The sequence below is a fragment of the Lynx rufus genome, unplaced genomic scaffold, assembly GCF_022079265.1.
Source record: "Lynx rufus isolate CCGP_SWC_20201006 ecotype Redwood Valley unplaced genomic scaffold, mLynRuf1.p SCAF_5, whole genome shotgun sequence".
NCBI lineage: Eukaryota > Metazoa > Chordata > Mammalia > Carnivora > Felidae > Lynx > Lynx rufus.
Window position 1 is genome coordinate 129,852,633 of NW_025814867.1, and position 22,361 is coordinate 129,874,993.

Genomic DNA, 22,361 nt, shown 5'->3' on the forward strand with positions numbered 1-22,361 from the left:
AGCTCTTGTGCCATCTTATATTTATCCCTGCTCTTTCCTGCTTTTGATTCTTCGAAACAGCTGGACTCCAAAAAGGTTGTCATTAATCTCCTCAAAGCCCATATCTATTACCCCCAGGAACTGATATTACCTCCTCTTTCATGGAATATAATGTCATTGTTCATATCTCTAATTTCTAAGACGTTATCTAGATTTCTCAGAGATACTTCAGAGTCAGTATGTCCAGATGGGAACGTGCTATCTCTCCCTACAATTTCACATCCACTTCAATGATTTCAAATACCAACTATTTGCTCGTGACCACCAAACCTCTGCCTCTATCTGAGCTCTGTTTGCTGAGATCTATTGCTTTTCACCATGTGTACCTGCATACCTTAAGGATGTCTAAAACTCAGTAGGGTTCAAATCTAAATGACATCTTTCCCAATGCCCATCTCTCACAAAAATATAAATAAAACAAATAAAAATAAAACCTACAACTAACAAATTTTCTTATTATTTTAAATGGCATCACTACCTATTACCCAAGCTAGACAACTAGGATTCACCCTTGATATCACCCCCTCTTTCAATCCCTACATCCAATCTATCATAAATTCCTACTGATTATTCCTACTAAATATCCTGAATCCGCTTTGAATTCATACATTTCCACAGCAAGCACTCAGACACCACTGTTCCTTTCCTATATTCTTGCAACAGCATCCTGTCTTTTTCCTTGTCAACACATTGTGGTCAAATTGTTTTTCCAAAATGAAAATCCAACCCGGCTCCAACCAAACTGCTCCAACTAAAACCCTTTAGTGATTTTCATTTGCTCAGTGAGTAAAATATAAATCCCAAAATATGCCCTACAAGTTCTAGTTCTTACAAAATCCAGGGGCTCTCTACTTCTCTCATATCTCTCTTGCTGATCCTGCCTCCATTCTAAGACATTAGAAAATTCCTTCAGATCCTGAAATGGGCTATGTTCCCTCCTGCTTCAGGATCTGTGCATTTGTTGATACTTTGTCCTGTAATATAGCAAAGAAAATCAACCTTGTCCCTCATTTAGGTCTCAACTAAAATGTCCTCAGAGAAACTTTTAGTGACCTCACTAATTCATATCCCTTATTTCATGTTTCCATGCACACTATAATTTGCCTCAAGATATTTTTCAGATTTTATTTATGTAGTTTTATTTAATTTTTATAACTGTTATATATTTCATTAGGGCTTCAAGCTTAAAGAGGGTAGGACCGTGTCTATCTTTCTCATCACAGTATCTTCAGCACTTAGCACAATTCCTAGCTCAATGTAGATTCCTCTGTTTGAATAGAGGAATGATGAACATCATCATTTTATTTGTATTATGTATGCGTAAAGTCTATCTGCTGCACTAGACAGAAGTTATATAAAGACAGCAATCTAATTTGTCCAGAATTGTATCCCTAATTTCTAGTACAGTCATTGGCCTATAGAAGCTTTCAAGAAATTATACTGAATGATTAAACTGGCTCCTCTCCATGACTTCCTAGCTCAATAAATGGCATCATAATTTAACTAGTTACCTTGAAACTGGTTTCTTTACTTAACTTTCACATATTTAATTAATCATAAAAAATATCTATCCTAAATCCTAAAAAAAAAAAAAAGGAAGAAACACCTCCACGTATTGAGTCTAGACCTCTATCATGTCTCACATAAATTATTATAACAGCCACCTCCACCTCTTTGGACACGTGCCACTCTAATCTCTCCATTACTCATCCTCTGGGGGAATCCTTCCAACCAGAATGTCTAAAATTGATACCTCTTGTTTAAAATCCTATATTTATATATTATTATAGTTAGCATATTATAACGTGTGAGTAATATTTAGAGACATCAAAAAATGATTGCACTGTAGCATTCAGTATAAAAATCAGGATACAGAACACATTTGTGGTAAGATCCTAATTTTGCTAAATGAAGAAAATAATGTGTGTGCACAAGGGTATATACCAGAATGAAGAGAGAAAAAGAGGAGGTAAAGGAAGAGGAGACATAGTTGTAGACCACATAGTAAATGTGAACATCCCTGGATGATATAATTATATATGATTCTCATTTTCTACTGTATTATATGACACATTTTCTACAGTAAGCAAATCTTCCTATTTTAATTTTGAAGAGGGAAACAAAAGGTCATTTAAAAATCTCTGACTTCCCTGGTTTCTGAAACAGTTTAAATCTCAAAGCATGACTAAAGTTATTAGCAAAGAATTATTAATAGAAAAACAATAAAGCCCTTGGCCAGTCATAGATGGACAGATTTGTCATGAATATATCATCCTTCATGAAAAATGCACTAATTCAAGGACATGAATAAAATATATCAATATTTCAGGGTGTTCTGCATACACAATGATGTTTATAAGGGAAATGAAGAATCACAATTTCTTTGCCTTTTGAACAAGTTGGAAACAACTTCTCTAGGACTGTAGTCTGTGAGCTGTTACTGAACTCAGGTACTCTCCTATCTCCATGCCTTTGAAAACACTGTCTCCATTCCTTGACTGCAATAACTCTCCTTTAAATGTTTCCTTGCATCCTCTTCATACACCCACAGCACATAAGTATTCTGCTAGTATAGATCTTATTACTCAAAGCTGTAATTACTCATTGGTCTCCTTCAGTGTTCTGTGACTTCCTTAAGAACTGTAACAGTGCTATTTTAGCTTGAGTATCCATTATTTAGCGAAACGCCTGAATAAGTTTCAGTGTTGCTGAATAACACTGTTGAATAAGTGGATTCAAAAGCTAAGAAAGCATATATTTCATAAAAATAAATAAAGGATCATACGCATATGTGTGTGCACAGATAGACACATACATACACTATTTTAAGCAACATAAAGCAATAAACTATTACAAAATAACTATTATAACCCAGTCAATCGTGCTGAGAATTAGGTGGAAAGAATTTGAAGTTTCTCTATTAAAATATGGACCTTGATGTAAATGAAGAATTTAGATTGAAATCCCAGTTTGATTTATTTAATAGTCTTTGGGTGACTGAAAAGAAGTTGAGAAAAGGGAAAAAACAAAAATAATTGATGCTCACTCAGGACAAGTTTTATCCAACTACTAAATTATCTGCAAAGCCTTTAAAAATTTTATGAAACCTAATTTGGTAAGGCTCTAATATTAAAAATACATTTATCTCAAAGTTAAAAAAATTTTCTCTGACTTATGACTCAGAATGTTATTTCCAAGAGTGGCCTTAGTATCCCATGATACTATAAATAGTTTCTATGTTATGTCGGTACACAGGTTCTCAATATTTGATCATAATATACTTCTTTTACTATTATTTTATTTGTGGATTTTAAGGTGTTAAAGATTTATCTACAAAACAAACTTCGTTTACTATGAGCTGTGGCTACTTTGTATATTTTTGTTATTTTAGATTTTAAACAAAGGTTCATAATAATACTGTAAAATTACATACATCACTGCCATTATTTGTGACACTAATGTGCAAATATATAAGCATGCAGAGACTTTTTCCTGGTTCACTTTAATGGTTGCATAAATTTGGATGTCATGATGTACTCAAGTCTGAATCCCATCACACACTAGATTTAGTCAATTCAGGTATTGTAACTACCTAGACTGTGACAACAGTAAACGTTGGATATACCAACTATGCTTCCTGAAATTCGAATGATGTCATCAGTAATCAGTCTAAACTTAAACCAAACTGTCGTAAGTCCAGGTGTAATAAAATAAAGTGTTTCTTTTATCTCATCACTAGATATGTTACCTGTGAGCCTTTCAAAAAGTTACATTATTTAATAGATTTCTAGAAGTCTAGCACAGCAGGTTGGAAACTACTATTTAAAAATGTTTTTAATGTTTATTTTCGATAGAGAGAGATGGGGGCCCGGGGGTGGGGCAGAGAGAGGGAGACAGAATCTGAAGCAGGCTCCAGGCTCTGAACTGTCAGCACAGAGCCTGACGCAGAGCTCAAACTCAAAAACCGAGAGATCATGACCTGAATTGAAGTCAGACGCTTATCCAACTGAGCCACCCAGGCACCCTGAGGAAACCACAATTTTAATAGTAGCATGCATCTTCATACCATTCTTTTATTTAACAGAAAGTGAATTTCCTTGTTTGAGAACTTATGAAATAGACAGGTATACCTTCAACAAATTCAAGCTGAGAATATTCTTTGAGATGATTAGATAACTTTTAAAATATGTATATATAACATACATATATACACAAAAAGCTAAATAGAAGATTAAGCAAAAAAAAAAAAAAACCCTCTTCTATTTTGTAGGATTTGTAGCTGCAAGTGTTTCTCTGAAATACTGAAATTGGGTCGCTCTACTGACAGAAGCTACTGGACATTTGGTCATATCACTGTGAATACAATGTTGCCTGAAAACTAGAGAGAAATAGAAGGCAAGGTAGTTTGAGAAGAAGAACACGGGAATGACAATCAAAAGAGAAAAAAAAAACTTTTCCTAATGTTTGTAGTCCCTAGGTGTGTATGACATAAAGAAGTTAAGTAGTAGACTTCATATTCCACATCTTTCTGCAGACAATGAATGAATTAGAATATAACACCTGAGATATTTTAATATTTAATATTTTAAGACTCTCTGGAGAAAAAAATTTACACTATTTGTATTATATTCCAAAGTGGATGCTCAAGAAAACAAACATTTAATTTATGAAAGAAAAAAATTACTAAATTATACTTACTCATAGACCCTTGACTCTTCAACCATTCCAAGCTGGTTTAATAATTTAAATGTAATACAGCCATTTTTCATATTGTTATCCAGAACAGTTATACCGAGAACAAAATAATAGCCTACAAAAAATATAGAATGCAATTGACATTATTATTATTTTCTACTTATTTTTGGTACCTATACAGATATAGATGTGTGTTTGTAAATGTGTGTATAATATATGTATTATATGTAATATACATGTAATACATGTAATTACATACATGTAATCTAGACACATATTATATATGTACATAATATCAAGAGGCATTTTGTACATGGGTAATATATTTTCATTTTGTCAATTTTTAACTAGACTTGAAAATGAGAAATGGAAAAACCTGCCAGAAAGTCATTGGTATGGTAAAGAGCTGGCCAAATAGAGAATACTAACTGGTGTGCAAACCAAAAAAAATCATAGTTTAGGTCAATGAAACAATTTTTATTTTTCAGTAGCACACCTAAAATAAATATGATAAGTTTCCATATTTATCTGAGGAATTGTCTTGGCTAAAATTGCTTGACAAATATAATTCCCAATTTCATTGTTTTTTAGGAATGACTGTAAAATTAAGTATTTTTATATATACCCAGCTCGTAGTAGCTCTTATTCAAAATACCCAGTCAAAATATCTGTACACTGAAAACTACATAACGCTTATGGGAAAAAAACTGAAGAAGACACAAAGAAATGGAAAAATATTCCATGCTTTTGGTTTGGAAAAACAAATGTTGTTAAAATGTCAGTATTACCCAATGCAGTCAACATATTCACTGCAACCCCTTTTCAAAGGAACATGAGCATTCTTCACAGAGCTAGAACAAACAATTCTAAAATTTTTATGGAACCAGAAAATACTTCAAATAGCCAATGTAATGTTGAAAAAGAAAATCAAAGCTGAAGGCATCACAATTCCATACTTTAAGCTGTATTACAAAGTTGTAATCATCAAGACAATATGGTACTGACACAAAAATAGATATAGATCAGCGGAACAGAATAAATAATACAGAAATGGACCCAAAAATGTATGACCAACTAATCTTTGACAAAGCAGGAAAGAATATCCAATGGAAAAAAGACAGTCTCTTAAGCAAATGGTGTTGGGAAAACTAGACAGCGACATGCAAAAGAATGAACCTGGACCACTTTCTTACACCATACACGAAAATAAACTCAAAATGGAAGAAAGACCTAATTGTAAGACAGGAAACCATCAAAATCCTAGAGAAGAAAACAGTCAACAACCTCTTTGACGTTGGCCACAGTACCTTCTTACTAAACATATACCTGGAGGTAAGGGACACAAAAGCAAAAATGAATTATTGGGACTTTATTGAGATGAAAAGGTTCTGCATAGTGAAGGAAACAATAAGCAAAACTAAAAGGCAACCGATAGAATAAGATGAGATATTTGCAAATGATATATCAGATAAAATGTTAGTATCCAAAATCTATAAAGAACATGTCAAACTCAACACCCCAAAAACAAATAATCCTGTGAAGAAATGGGAAAAATACATCAACAGACACTTTTCCAAAGAAGATATCCAGATGGCTAACAGAGACCTAAAAAGATGCTTAACATCACTCATCACCAGGGAACTACAAATCAAAACCACAATGAGATACCACCTCACACTTGTCAAAATGGCTAAAATGAATAACTCAGGAAACAACAGATGTTGGCAAGGATGCAGAGAAAGGAGAACCCTTTTGCACTGTTGGTGGGAATGCAAACTGGTGGAGCCACTCTGGAAAACAGTACGGTGGTTCCTCCAAAATTTGAAGATAGAACTATCTTATGGCCCAGCAATTGCAATATTAAGTATTTATCCAAAGGACACAAAATGCTGATTCGAAGAGGCACATGCACCCCAATGTGCAGCACTATTGCCAATAGCCAAATTGTGAAAAGAGCCCAAATGTCCACTGACACACACACACACACACACACACACACACACACACAGGAATATTACTCGGTGATCAAAAAGAATAAAATCTTGCCATTTGCAACAATGTCAATGGAACTAGAGTGTATTATGTATGCTTAAGTGAAATAAGTCAGTCAGAGAAAGATAAGTATCATATGATTTCACTCATGTGTGGAATTTATGAAACAAAACAGATGAACATAGGGAAAGGGAAGGAAAAATAAGATAAAAATAGAAAGGGGGTCAAACATAACAGACTCTAAAATACAGATAACTGATGGGGCGCCTGGGTGGCGCAGTCGGTTAAGCGTCCGACTTCAGCCAGGTCACAATCTCGCAGTCCGTGAGTTCGAGCCCCGCGTCAGGCTCTGGGCTGATGGCTCGGAGCCTGGAGCCTGTTTCCGATTCTGTGTCTCCCTCTCTCTCTGCCCCTCCCCCGTTCATGCTCTGTCTCTCTCTGTCCCAAAAATAAATAAACGTTGAAAAAAAAATTTAAAATACAGATAACTGAGGGTTGCTTGAAGGGGTATGGGGTGAGAGGATGAGCTAACTGGGTGATAGGCATTAAGGAGGGCAGTTATCAGGATGAGCACTGGGGGTTAAATGTAAATGATGAATCACTAAATTCTACTTCTGAAACCATTACTACATAAAATGTTAAATAACTTGGATTTAAATTTAAAAAAATAAAAGAGGAAGAAAAAAATTCCCAGCTAAAAATTGATACATATTTCAGAGGCAAGGATACTGAACTCACCCCCATATTCAGTGTTGTCTGAACTATAGAGAAAGTTCTGACTCCCTGTGAGATTTTTTTTTAGCACAGAAGAATTTATTAAGGAATATGTAGCTCAAACAAGCATTCAGGGCCAGAGAACAAGGCTCAGCCAGAAACACTGCCCCAAAATCACAGGACAGACTGCTTCAAGATCCCATTGCTACCACTTCCAAACATGAGCCAGAAGATTAGCTAAGAAAGCAAGTTTAAGACACTTTCATTTCTATGATGAGAAAATATTAACACATCTGGACAGGAAATACCCAGAGGGAGGATTTAAATTCACATCAAAGCGATATTTTTAAGTATGCACTACATCTACCCCTTTTACCAACTAACATCAATATCCACTCTTCCTCCTATATTTCAAGCACGATGCTATTATTGCTTAGATGCCCATTCCATAGTACTAATAACAGCCAAGTGGGCTACATTTGGCTGCAATCCAGGGTAAGGCAATACCCATTCTTTTAGTTCTATCCCAATCCTGTTGTGATATTGTAACTTATGGACTAGAATGTACAGTCCATCTCCATCATACTTTATATAAGGGAGGTAGAAACCAGTCCCTGTACTGTGAACTATTTCTTAGAAGAAAACATATAAAAACAGAACATGGAATGTATGAAATTATCTTGTGAGAAATACATGTAGTAAAACCATGCAGGCTAGGTGTTAAATGTTGCTACCGAACAGACAAGAGTAACTTCTTCTTTTATGCCTGATGCTTACTTAGTACTACCTTAAATGAGATAATTTATTTACCACTGGACCTCAAGAAATTCTAACACAAGAGACTGAAGAACCACTTCTTACTCTGAAGTGACTCCCCAGCTTCAGACAAAAGACTGTCTCACCTCACCCGGAAAAGTAGGTGTTCAGACTCTCTCAGATGATTTCTGGTAGTGTGACATATTAAGATGTCACAGAAAAAGCCCATCTCATGTTACAAGTACATGGAAATGATGACTGTACAATCCATAAATTAAATACAAAACCAAGCTCAGATGAAGGCAGGGAAAATATCATAAGGCAGAAAGGAAGAGAAAATAAAGGCAAAACATAAGGAGGACTGAAGCCCTGGATCCCTACAGGACCTGGGAACTAGATTTAGCATGGAGACAGAGGATGCATGTCAGCTTCCATGCACAGGAGGCATGATGCTAAGTAAAGGAGCTCAGTAATATAGAAGTTAAACCCAAAAGGAAGAAGTAGGGGAGGGAGAAGAAGGCCAGATAAAATGTAGAAAAACAACTGGTAAATAGAGTATTTGATGTAATAGCATCCATAATAAATACTAATTGTTAAACAACAAGTGGAATAAAATACTATAGAACATAATATTCAAGATGGAAAAAAAGACACAGATTCAAGGGGTCTATGAGACACATTGTTGTGATAGAATCAGATAAAATCAGGAGGCAATTTTATGTACAAAGAAAAAAAGAAGGAAGTCACCAGGCAACTATAAAAATCCTGAACTTTTATACATCTAAGAAGCCATAGTCTCAGAATAAAGCTAAAATCTAAACAATAGCTTCCTGCTCAAAATAAAAGATTTAAATAGGACTCAAATTCCAACATAATAGACAAAATGCTCAAAACATTATTGAAAATTGCCCATTATACCAAGAACAAAGACAATCACAACTTTGGTGAGAAAGGAAATCAATTGATGCCAACACTGAGATGAATCAGATGCTAGGATTATCTGACAAGGATTTCAAAGAAGCCATTATAAAAATGCTTCAAAGTCAGTTTCTTGAAAAAAAATGAATAGAAAAATCTGAGCAAAAAAATAGAAACTGGAAAAGAAAGTAGAAATTACATAAGTAAAAACTACAGTAATGTATATATAACTCATTGCATGTGCCTGACGGTAGAGTGGATGATTAAGGATAGAAATCAGTGAATCTGAAGACAGATCAATTTGGCACTCAATCTCAGCAATGTAGAGAAAAGAGATTGAGGGGGAAAAAATTAACAGGGCCTCAGACACTTGTGGGACTAAACAAAAGATGTAATTTCTGTGTTATCATATCAAAAAGAGAGAAAGGAGAGTGAGGCTGAAAGAGTATTCAAAGAAATGATGGCTGATGGCTGAGGACTTTCTAAATTTGGTGAAGGAAACTAACATGAAGATTCAAGAAGCTGAGTGAATGTAAACAGGATACTAAACAAATCCTCACCATGTCATCTCAAAACTAAACTTCAGAAAACTGGGAGGAGGAGCCAAGATGGTGAAACAGCATGGAAGGTTTTTGTGTGTCTCACATCCATGAAATACAGCCAGACCAACACTAAACCATCCTGCACACCTAGAAACCTAATCTGAGGATTAACACAACAATCTACACAACCTGAACCACAGAATTCAGCAGGTACGTGGCATGGAGAGGTGAACTTGGGGAGAGAGAAAACATGGAGGGCAGGGAACAGCTTTTGCATGCAGAGAGAGGATGGACATGGTGGGGGAGAATAAGGGGAAAGCACCCCTCCCTAAAAGCAGCTGGAGAGAAAGTGGAAAATTGGAAACAGCTGTAGGGACTGAACTAAAAAGGGAGAAAGGAGAAAGGAGAGGGTTTAAATTCCATTAAGACTGTAAACAAGGGGATCACAGTCTGCAACTCTGCATCTCAATACCTGACAGTGGTCTGGTATAAAGGGTGAAGCCCCAGGAGCAGAGCGGGGTCCGACAGGTTCTCGGGCTACAAGGGGAGAAGCGGTTCCACTGCTGGAGAGAAGCGGTTCCACTGCTGGAAGGACGTTTGGTAGAGGCTGTGAGGCCACCTGTGCCCAGCAGACCCCAGAGAAGGGCCACATTCACTGGTGCTGGAACAGGGTCATTGGGGGTGAAGCCTGGTGCCAGATGTGTGTTATTATTTTCCATACCCCTGAGGTGCTGCTGCTACACTGTCTCACGAACTTTTTCTGGGGCAGGCTAGCACCCAGCCGCAGTTAGTGGGCATCGGCAGCAGCATGATCCCGCAAGCATTCCTGGGTGTGGCCGGCACCCGACTATTGCTCTGTGAGACCCTCCGCAGAGGGGCAGAGCAGGTCAAAGCCACAGTACCTCAGAAGTGGGGGGATGGGGAAGGCAGCGGCATCTGAGACAAAACTCTGGAGGGAGGTGCTGCCTGGGGTCTGGTCACTAATGGTGTGGAAGTGGCGAGTGGACAGAAGCTGAAGATGAAGGATGGGTGCACAATTGCTGATCAGGGAGAAAAGAGTTCCAATACTAGAGACTGAGTAGCTGGGTGACACCATTTTTACTGCTCCCACACATGCGCATATGCACCTACAAGTGCCACAACAATCCACCCCAGTAGGCTAGCAGCGCCATCTAGCGGATAAGGGAGCCGTTACACTAAGCCCCGACCAACTGGGCTGACCAAGCTCTTCAAGAACACAAGTCTCACCGCTTGCTCAGTTTATGTACTATAAAGTGCTTCATAGTCTGACTTCCAGGGGAAAATGAAGTAATTTAAGTACTATTTCAATCTGTTAGCAGGTCCAATTATTCAATTTTCTTTCTTTTTTCTTTTTTTCACCTCTTTTTCTTGAATACAGAAAGAGAAAAAAGTTATTTTTATTTTTAATTTCTATTAAAAATATATTTCTTTAATTTTTTCTACTATATTCTTTACTTTTGTGTAATTTTTTTTCAAATTCCATTTTACTTCCATCATTTCATTTTAGTCTATTTCAGTATTTTCATTTTTTTCAAATTCCCAATTTCCTTTGTTTCCCCCTTTTTTCTCTAATCTATCAAACCACTTTCAACACCCAAACCAAAACACACCCAGGATCTAGCATCATTTATTCGATTTTTTGTATGAGTGTGTTTTTAATTTTTTAATTTTAATATTTTTTAATTTTAATTTTTCTACCTCATTAATTCCTTTTCTCCCTTCAAAATGACAAAACGAAGGAATTCACCCCAAAAGAAAAGAGCACGAAGAAACAACAGCAAGGGATTTAACCAACACAGATACAAGCCAGATATCTGAACCAGAATTCAGAATCATGATAATAAGAATACTAGCTGGAGTTCAAAATAGATTAGAATCCCTTTCTGCAGAGATAAAAGAAGTAAAAACTAGTCAGGATGAAATAAAAAATGCTACACCTGAGCCGCAATCATGGGTGGATGCCTCAGGGGCAAGGATGGATGAGGCAGAACAGAGAATCAGCGATATAGAGGACAAAATTATGGAGAATTATGAAGCAGAAAAAAGAGGGACATTAAGGCAAAAGAGCATGATTTAAGAATTAGAGAAATCAGTTACTCATTAAAAAGGAACAACATCAGAATCATAGGGGTCCAGAAAAGAAAGAGAGAGAAATAGGGGTAGAAGGGTTATGTGAGCAAAACATAGCAGAAAACTTTCCTAACCTGGGGAAAGATACAGACATCACAATCCAGTAAGCACAGAGGACCCCCATTAGAGTCAACAAAAACCGACCATCAGCAAAGCACATCATAGTCAAATCCACAAAATACTCAGGAAAGAAGAGAATCATGAAAGCAACAAGGGGAAAAAACTCCCTAACCTACAAGGGAAGACCAATCAGGTGTGCAGCAGACCTATCCAGAGAAACTTAGCAGGCCAGAAAGGAGTGGTAGGATATATTTAATGTGTTGAATCAGAAAAATATGGAGCCAAGAATTCTTTACCAGCAAGGCTGTCATTCAAAATAGAAGGAGAGATAAAAAGTTTCCCAGACAAACAAAAATTAAAGGAGTTTGTGACCACTAAACCAGCCCTGCAAGAAATTTTAAGGGGAACTCTCTGAGAGGAGAAAAGATTAAATTATAAATAAATAAACAAATAAATAAATAAATACCAAAAGCAACAAAGATTAGAAAGGACCAGAGAACACCACCAGAAACTCTAAGCATCATAATGGCAATAAATTCATATATTTCAGTACTAACCCATTAAATGTCAATGGACTCAATGCTCCAATTAAACTACATAGGGTAACAGAATAAATAAGAAAACAAGATCCATTTGTTTACAAGAGACCCACTTTAGACCTAAAGACACCTTTCGATTGAAAATAAGGGGATGGAGAACCATCTATCATGTTTATAGTCAACAAAAGAAAGCTGGAGTAGCCATACTTGTATCAGACAATCTAGACTTTAAAATAAAGACTGTATCAAGAAATGCAGAAGGGCATTGTATCATAATCAAGGGATGTATTCACCAAGAGGACCTAACAATCATAAACATTTATGTGCCAAATGTGAAAGCACCCAAATATATAAATCAATTAATCACAAACATAAAGAAACTCATCAATAGTAATACCATAATAGTAGGAGACTTCAACACCCCACTCACAGCAATGGACAGATCATCTAATCAGAAAATCAACAAGGAAACAATGGCTTTGAATGACACACTGGACCAGATTGACTTAACAGATATATTCAGAGCATTTCATCCTAAAGCAGCAGAATACACATTCTTTTTCAGTGCACATGGAACGTTCTCCAGAATAGACCACATGCTAGGACATAACAGCCCTCAGCAAGTATAAAAAGATCGAGATCATACCATGCATATTTTCAGACCATAACGCTATGAAACTCGGAATCAACCACAAGAAAAAATGTGGAAAGGTAACAAATACTTGAAGACTGAACAACATCCTACTAAAGAATGAATGGGCTAACCAAGCAGTTAAAAAGGAAATTAAAAAGTATATGGAAGCCAATGAAAATGATAACACCACAATCAAAATCTCTGAGACGCAGCAAAGGCAGTCCAGGCCTTTCTAAAGAAGGAAGATCTCAGATACACAACCTAACCTTACGCCTTAAAGAAGTGGAAAAAGAACAGCAAATAAAAACCAAAACCAGCAGAAGACAGGAAATAATAAAGATTAGAGCAGAAACTAATGCTAACGAAACCAAAAAAACAGTAGAACAGGTCAATGTTAATTCTTTAAAAGAATTAACAAAATTGATAAACCACTAGCCAGTCTGATCAAAAAGAAAAAGGAAATCACCCAAATAAATGAAATCAAGAATGAAAGAGGAGAGATCACAACCAACACTGCAGAAATAAAAACAATAACAAGAGAATATTATGAGAAATTATATGTCAATAAAATGGGCAATCTGGAAGAAATGGACAAATTCCTAGAAACATATACACTACCAAAACTGAAACAGGAAGAAATAGAAAATTTGAACAGACCATAACCAGTAAGGAAATCGAATTAGTAATAAAAAATCTGCCAAAAAACAAGAGTCCAGGGCTGGATGGCTTTACAGCGTAATTCTACCAAACATTTAAGGAAGAGTTAACACCTATTCTCTTGAAGCTGTTCCAAAAAATAGAAATGGAAGGAAAACTTCCAAACTCTTTCTACGAAGCCAGCATTACCTTGATTCCAAAACCATACAGAGACCCCACTAAAAAGCAGAACTATAGACCAATTTCCCTGATGAACATGGATGCAAAAATCCTCAACAAGATATTAACCAACCGACTCCAACAATACATTAAAAACATTATTCACCACAACCAAGTGGGATTTATAACTGGGATGCAGGGCTGGTTCAATATCCACAAAACAATTAACGTGATTGATCACATCAATAAAAGAAAGGATAAGAACCATATGATCCTCTCGATAGATGCAGAGAAAGCATTTGACAAAATACAGCATCCTTTCTCGATGAAAACCCTCAAGAAAGTAGGGATAGAAGGAGCATACTTAGAGATCATAAAAGCCATATATGAATGACCCAATGCTATTATCATCCTCAATGGGGAAAAACTGAGAGCTGTCCCCCTAAGGTCACGAACAAGATGGGGATGTCCACTCTCACCACTGTTATTCAACATAGTATTGGAAGCCTCTGCAATCAGACAACATAAAGAAATAAAAGGCATCCAAATCGGCCAGGAGGAGGTCAAACTTTCCCTCTTCGCAGATGACATGATACTCTATATGGAAAACCCTAAAGATTCCACCAAAAACTCATAGAACTGATTCATGAATTCAGCAACACTGCAGCATATAAAATCAATGCACAGAAATCATATGCATTCCTATACACCAACAATGAAGCAACAGAAAGAGAAATCAAAGAATAGATCCCATTTACAATTGTAAATTTACCATAAAATACCTAGGAATAAATCTAACCAAAGAGATGAAAAATCTATACACTGAAAGCTATAGAAAGCTTATGAAAGAAATTGAAGAAGACACAAAAAAAATGGAAAAAGATTCCATGCTCCTGGATAGGAAGAACAAATATTGTTAAAATGTCGATACTACCCAAAACAATCTACATATTCAATGCAATCCCTATCTAAATAATACCAGAAGTCTTCACAGAGCTAGAACAAATAATCCTAAAATTTGTATGGAACCAGAAAAGACCCCAAATAGCCAAAGCAATCTTGAAAAAGGAAACCAAAGCAGAAGGCCTCACAATCCCAGACTTCAAGCTGTACTACAAGGCTGTAATCATGAAGACAGTATGGTACTGGCACAAAAACAGATACTCAGATCAATGGATCAGAATACAGAACCAAGAAATGGACCCACAAACGTATGAACAACTAATCTTTGACAAAGCAGAAAAGAATATCCAATAGAATAAAGACAGTCTCTTCAAGGGGTGCTGGGAAAACTGGACAGCGACATGCAGAAAAATGAAACTGTACAACTTTCTTACACCATACACAAAAATAAACTCAAAATGGATGAAAGACCTAAATGTAAGACAGGAAGCCATCAAAATCCTCAGGGAGAAAGCAGAAAAAAACCTTCTGACCTTGGCCGCAGCAACTTCTTACTCAACACGTCTCCATAGGCAAGGGAAACAAAAGCAAAAATGAACTATTGGGACCTCATCAAAATAAAAGCTTCTGCACAGCAAAGGAAACAATCAGCAAAACTAAAAGGCAACCGACATGATGGGAGATGATATTTGCAAACGACATATCAGATAAGGGGTTAGTATCCAAAATCTATAAAGAACTTATCAAACTCAACACCCAAAAAACAAATAATCCAGTGAGGAAATGGGCAAAAGACATGAATAGACACCTCTCCAAAGCAGACATCCAGATGGCCAACTGACACATGAAAAAATGCCCAACATCACTCATCATCAGGGAAATACAAATAAAAACCACAATCATATACCACCTTACACCTGTCAGAATGGCTAACATTAACAGCTCAGGCAACAACAGATGTTGGCGAGGATGCAGAGGAAGAGGATCTCTTTTGCATTGTTGGTGGGAATGCAAGCTGGTGCAGCCACTCTGGGAAACAGTATGGAGGTTCCTCAAAAAACTAAAAATAGACCTACCCTACGACCCAGCAATTGCACTACTAGGCATTTACCCACGGGATACAGGTGTGCTGTTTCGGAGGGACACATGCACCCCATGTTTATAGCAGCACTATCAACAATAGCCAAAGTATGGAAAGAGCCCAAATGTCCATCGATGGGTGGATGAATGGATAAAGAAGAAGTGGTATACATATACACAATGGAGTATTACTCGGCCATTAAAAAGAATGAAATCTTGCCATTTGCACCTACGTGGATGGAATTGGAGGGTATTATGCTAAGTGAAATTAGTCAGAGAAAGACAAATATCATATGACTTCACTCATATGAGGACTTTAAGAGACAAAACAGATGAACATAAGGGAAGGGAAACAAAAATAATATAAAAACAGGGAGGGGGACAAAACAGAAGTGACTCATAAATATGGAGAACAAACTGAGGGTTATTGGAGGGGTTGTGGGAGGGGGGATGGGTTAAATGGGTAAGGGACACTAAGGAATCTACTCCTGAAATCATTGTTGCACTATATGCTAACTAATTTGGATGTAAAATATAAAAAAAATAAATAATGTAAAATAAAATAAAAATAAATAAAAAAAATAAAATAAAATAAAATAAAATAAAATATCCAGTTAAGAAATAGGCAAAGGATATGAACACACATTTCACCAAAGAGGATATACAGAAAAGATATTCATTATTATAAACCATCAGGGTAACAAAAATTAAAACCACAATATGGCATCACTATCCACCTATTAGAATAAATAATTTTTTTTAAATAATGACAACACCAATTATTAGTAAGAAATCAGAGAAATTGGATAACTCATACTTTGCTGAGGGGATTGCAAAATGATACAGTACTCTGAAAAACACTTGGTCAATTTCTTATAAAGTTAATTATCTTCTGACCTAGAAAGTGCATTTCTTAGGCCTTTGGAGAAATAAAAACTTAAATTCACACAAAAACTTGTATATAAATGTTCATAGCTTTATTCATAAAGCCAAAATTAAAAATATCCCTCGTGTCCTTCAAGAGATGAACAATTAAACCAGCTGTAGTACATATATACCATGGAATACTACTCAGCAATAAAAAGGAATGATGGATAAACCTCCAGAGAAGCTGAGTGAAAAAAAAAAAAGAGGCAATTAAAAGGTCACATACTGAATGAGTCCCTTTATATAACATTTTCAAAATGACAAAATTTTATTTATTTTTTATTGTATCTTCTTTTTTTTTTCTTTTTTTTAAATTTAAACTTTAGTTAGTTAACATACAGGGCAATATTGGTTTCAGGAGAATTCAGTGATTCACTACTTATATACAACACCCAGTGCTCATCACAAGTGTCCTCCTTAATACCCATCACTCACCTAGCCCATTCCACACGCACCTCCCTCCATCAACCCTCAGTTTGTTCTCTATCATTAAGAGCAAAATGACAAAATTTTAGAAAAGCAGGACAGGATGGTATATGTGGTTATAAAAGTATCACCCAAAGGATCCTTGTGGTGATGGAACTGTTCACGATCTTCACTGTAGTGACAGATACTAGCCTTAAACGTATGATTAAATTGTACAGAACTACACACACACACAGACACAGAGGAGTGCCTGGGGAAATATGAATATCCTGGTGGTGATATTATATTATAATTATACTAAGTTGCAAAATATTAACATTGAGGAAAACTGGATAAAGTGTACACAGGAGCTCTCTGTATTTCTTATATCTGCATTTGAATCTAAATTTAATTTAGTAAAAATTTTAATTAAATAATAGGCCTAATTCCAAATGGTACAATATAACACTAATATTTTAAAAATTATTTTAAAATATTTAAAAAATTACAATATCTTAAAATTGATAGCAACTGTGTGTGCAAAATATTAACACTAACAGCCCTAAAAATACTTTTATTTTTTATTTATTTTTTAAATGTTTGTTTATTTTTTAGAGAGAGAGAGAAAAAGAGTGCGAGCAGGGGAGGGGCAGAGAGAGAAAGAGAGGGAGACACAGAATCTGAAGCAGTCTCCAGGCTCTGAGCCGTCAGCACAGAGCCCAAGGCAGGGCTCAAACTCACAAACTGCGAGATCATGACCTGAGCCAAAGTTGGATGCTTAACTGACAGCCACTCAGGAGCCCCCAAAATACTTTTAAATACGAGAATCGATTTTAAGTACTTATCCATCAGTAACTAAAGTCAATGGCAGTGACTTGAAACTTCTCGTAAGATTCTTCTTATAATAGGATTTACCTTTATTTATAAACAACTACCAGCTTTTCATCTTTAAACAGAATAAAATTTAAAATAGCTCCTCATAAGTCTAATTATTTAATATATTTCTAAGAGATTCTCTCTTGTTCATTGAATTTTCTCTTGTCTCTAAATATATAGGGGAGGTTATTATTTACTTATACATTTTGTATTTATATAGTTTAGGTTCAGTTCCCAAAGGATATTAATAGTGTAGACAGATGTCTTGAACTCTATAATCAGGTATATGTTGACATAACTCTAAAGGTGGGAAGGATAATCAGGCAAATTTGGAGGAAAAGAACAAACAGACTTTATTGTTTCTTTGGGAAAATATTGTCAAAAGCATATGTTCATTCAATCTAAAATATCAAGTCCTTATTTGAATTTGGCTCTAACAAATTTCAGAATTCCTTGAGATTACATGATGAAATCGGAGTCGGTAGAAAGAACATTTTGGAGAATATATAAATTAGTATATAAAACTAATTATTTGTTCATTTGTTGAAAATGTTAACTTACTGCAGAATGGTTTTGTGCCAGTAGTATCCAAAAACACAGCGGTCCTGAGAAATCTTTTTCCTTTTCTTTCTTTTAAAACATCTTTCCATAGCTCAGCTTGATAACCTGAGATTTGAGAAAGAAAACATTAGAAACTAGACTTCAAGCAAATAGCACACAAAGCTTTCAAATCACTAAAGGAACTAAAGGATCAATGTATTATAATAATTATTATAACTATAGTTCAGGATCTTTATCACTTAAAAATGACTTTTCAAATAATTTTACATTATATTTATTTTAATTACATGATAATTCAAATTAAAGATTCACAAGCAAATCTACTCCCTGGAAATCTTATCAGAGGTTAGAATACTCTATATGGCTACAATCCATTTGTAGCAGTCTTTACTAATATATCATAAATTAAGAATTTTATTTGTGTCTTTTTAGTAAATATAGCAGAATAAAATTATTAGATAAAATAAACACAGAATTTAGTTCCATGAGTACACGCCCCAATTCTCCTACAAATACACATTCAAAGAGATACAGTATATATGTCTGTACATTATATATAATACATGAAGTGTAGATAACATCTATATACACTATATATTATGTATATAATATGTATATTTCCAATATATACATTATTACTAAATTTGAAATATTATCACACACATATACATATTGAAAATGCTTCCCACTTTATGTATTTGTCTCTTTCCACTTTCTACCTCTGAATTTGAAATGTGAACAAGGTAGAAAGAACACTGAACTGAGAATTAAGGATTTTAACTCTAGCTCTCACTTGTGTCCTTACACAATACTTATGCTCACACTGGGTCACAATTTTCTCATTTATATGGAAGAGCAATGAAACCAGAAAAGCAATCCCTAACATGAGGTCTGAAGAAAAGGAATCCCACAGGATGTTTTCTGGACAGAAGAGGTCTACAAGAAAATAAGTCTGACAAAGCCTGCATATTGCCTGTCTCTCCTAGCAATTCTCTATGCATGTTAGTATAAACCTCCTGCTGAAGAAAACTGCAGGAAGCTTTTTAATTCAGCCTTTGTAATTGCTTCCCATTTAATAGAGCCCCTTTGGCTCTGGAAACATTTCTGGCAGATCCTGATCATGACACTGATCAGATGTTTACATGCTCATAACATGACTGGGGGTTGGTAATGTCTTTGGAAAATCCTGAACAAACAACCTCTGAGATTCTTTCCAGCTCTTACGTTCTATTTTTATGTGGATTCATTTTTCTCTATAATTTCCCACCAGCAGGCTGTAGTTATCGAAAGTTGGAATACTTAACCGCTCTTGCCAAGTTTTATCAGTTTGGAAGGTGTGAACCATGTATGATTCATGTCTACTTGCTAATAGCAAATGAAAAGCTAACAATGGTTTACACCTCTCCACTTGCTCCTAAAACTTTCCATAAAAATAAAAACCCTCAATGCCACTAAGAATGCACAACTCTCAAAAGAAAGAAAGAAAGAAAGAAAGAAAGAAAGAAAGAAAGAAAGCAAGCAAACAAGCAGTCTCTTTCTTTAATGGAAATATGCATGGATGATAAATAGTGACAGTCCTCTGCAAAGCAAGAACAAAGATCCTCATGAGACCACCAGATCTGTATACTACACTGAGCATAGAAAGGCAGTTGATTAAACTTCTCTCACTAAATACCTTATAAAATACTTAGTAGGAAATAAACTCTTGTGTCTGGTTGTTCCACAGGCAATTTTTCCATAAAATGCTAACATGTTCATAAGTAAATAAAAAGCTTCCAGCAAAAAATACTAACAATTATGTTATTCATTTTCCATAAAATCTTATAGTCATCATACCAATCTCACTTACCTAGCCTAGGACATGATTTTTCCTTGAAGTCGTCACAGTCCACACATGAACCAGCATGGAAATCTTTGTATGAAGGACAAGGAAATGAAATAAAATTGCAGGTTGTTTCCAAAGATGCCATGAACAAGTAAACGGCTCTCTGGTGACTGCATTTAATAAATGCAACGCCTTAAGTGTTAAAAAACAAAAAACAAGCAAAAGAACTGCAGATGTATTAAACCAAGTTCAAGCAAATTAGAGAAAAAATTAAAGGTTAAGTTCTACTCAATACCATGCACTTGTGAATATTGAAATGTTGCCTGACCACAATGTGCCGTTTTATCTCAAGCAGCTAGAGGTAGTACCATTGAAAATGTAAATTCAGTATGCTTTTACAGGAGATTTAAAAGACATTTTTCTAAAGTAATAATTACCACAGGGGAAAAATGTGTTTAATTTCAATAATCTGACACACTACAAACACAGTGCCACAACACTTAATGGCTATGTACACATGGTTCTCTTCTAACCCCTCACCCCTAATATTTCTATTTAATGTCAGAGAGGATTATGAAACCAGGTAACATTAGAACTTCATTATGTCCCTTTCTTTCCTCAACTTCTCACATCCTTATAACCTTTGATCAAACTTCTCTAGCTACAGTGGGCTTTGGCCATATGTTACTTGACAGGTGTCACTGTAGATGCTTCCTATGGCTCTGAACTGAGCCAAACTCCACACCTGGAGCAGCTGTTTGGCTATTTATGTAACAACCAAGTGCAAGAGATTATGAATCTGTGTTTGTACAATACTATAGTGATGGTAAAGATTAAGTCCTGGAACCAAACTCATGTTATGTGATACTTTGACCAGATTGCTTCTTCAATAACTCAGAATTTCTCCTAATGTTTAAAATAATGAAATACAACTGTTGAAACTAATGTAATAGGTTTCATCATGACCAAATGGTATATCTACTGGTCAACTTTATGAACCAATAAAAATCCAATTAAACCATTTTTCACCAATGACTCTCATTAATCATGAGCAACAGTGATAAAAATCTTGCCCATAGATTAAGAGGGAAAAAAAGTAAACTGATTTTCTTTCATCATTCTGAATCATCTGTAATTCATTCAAAAATATTATTGGTATACCTGAAAAAATGGATTTGGGACAGCCAGGTTGCTTTTTTCCTCCATTTGCATAAAAATCTATATGTCCCAAAGGTTCATTAATGCCTAAACCTGAGAAGAAAAGCACTGGAGAATCACAAAGTGAACATAATCAGGTCAGCAACACTTGTACAAATAGCATCTCCTATAAATTCCATTGAAAGTGACTCCTACAGTTTGAATGGAAAATAAAATACATGCTATTTTTAAAAAGATGCATTTTAATGCCTCAAATTAACTCCTCATGAAAATTATGTCATTAATTTAACATATTTATCAGTCACCGATTTACTATGCTCATCACAGTTCTTTGTGCTATGAATATGCAAGTAAAAAAGAAAAAGAGAGAAAAAAATCCTTTTTTTTTTTGGTGGAAATTAAATTTTAATTAATTTAATTTAATTTAATTTAATAAAACAAGTAAGAATATAGTATGCCAGATAATAGTAAGGGCTGTAGAGAAAACACAAGTAGAACAAGAGTACAGTTAGTGCCTAGTGAGAGTGGCAGGTTGCTCTTTCAAACAGTTTGGTTAGGGAAATGCCCATTGAGGAGGTAGAGTCACACAAAATGTGAAAGATGTAAGACAGTGAGCCAAGCAGAAAACTATGTGAGCGTACCTAAAGTATTCAAAGAAGCCAGGCTAGCTGGAGTACAACGAGGATGAGGGAGCACTGGAAAGAATGAAGCCAAGTCATACAGGACCTTTTAAGCCAGTGTGATGATTTGCTTGTACCCTGGATAATAAG

At 35.5% G+C, this 22,361-nt stretch overlaps 1 protein-coding gene across 1 annotated transcript in view; it reads right to left on the reverse strand.

The window, feature by feature from the left end:
* LIPI (lipase I) overlaps positions 1-22,361 on the reverse strand; it is a 56,179-nt gene that overhangs the window by 24,341 nt on the left and 9,477 nt on the right. Inside the window, exons 4-7 of the mRNA XM_047100359.1 lie at positions 21,595-21,699; positions 20,458-20,625; positions 18,609-18,713; positions 4,738-4,849 (exon numbers count right to left, since the gene is read on the reverse strand). Of these exons, the coding sequence (XP_046956315.1) occupies positions 4,738-4,849; positions 18,609-18,713; positions 20,458-20,625; positions 21,595-21,699 (490 nt within the window). The remainder of the gene's footprint in view (positions 1-4,737; positions 4,850-18,608; positions 18,714-20,457; positions 20,626-21,594; positions 21,700-22,361) is intronic.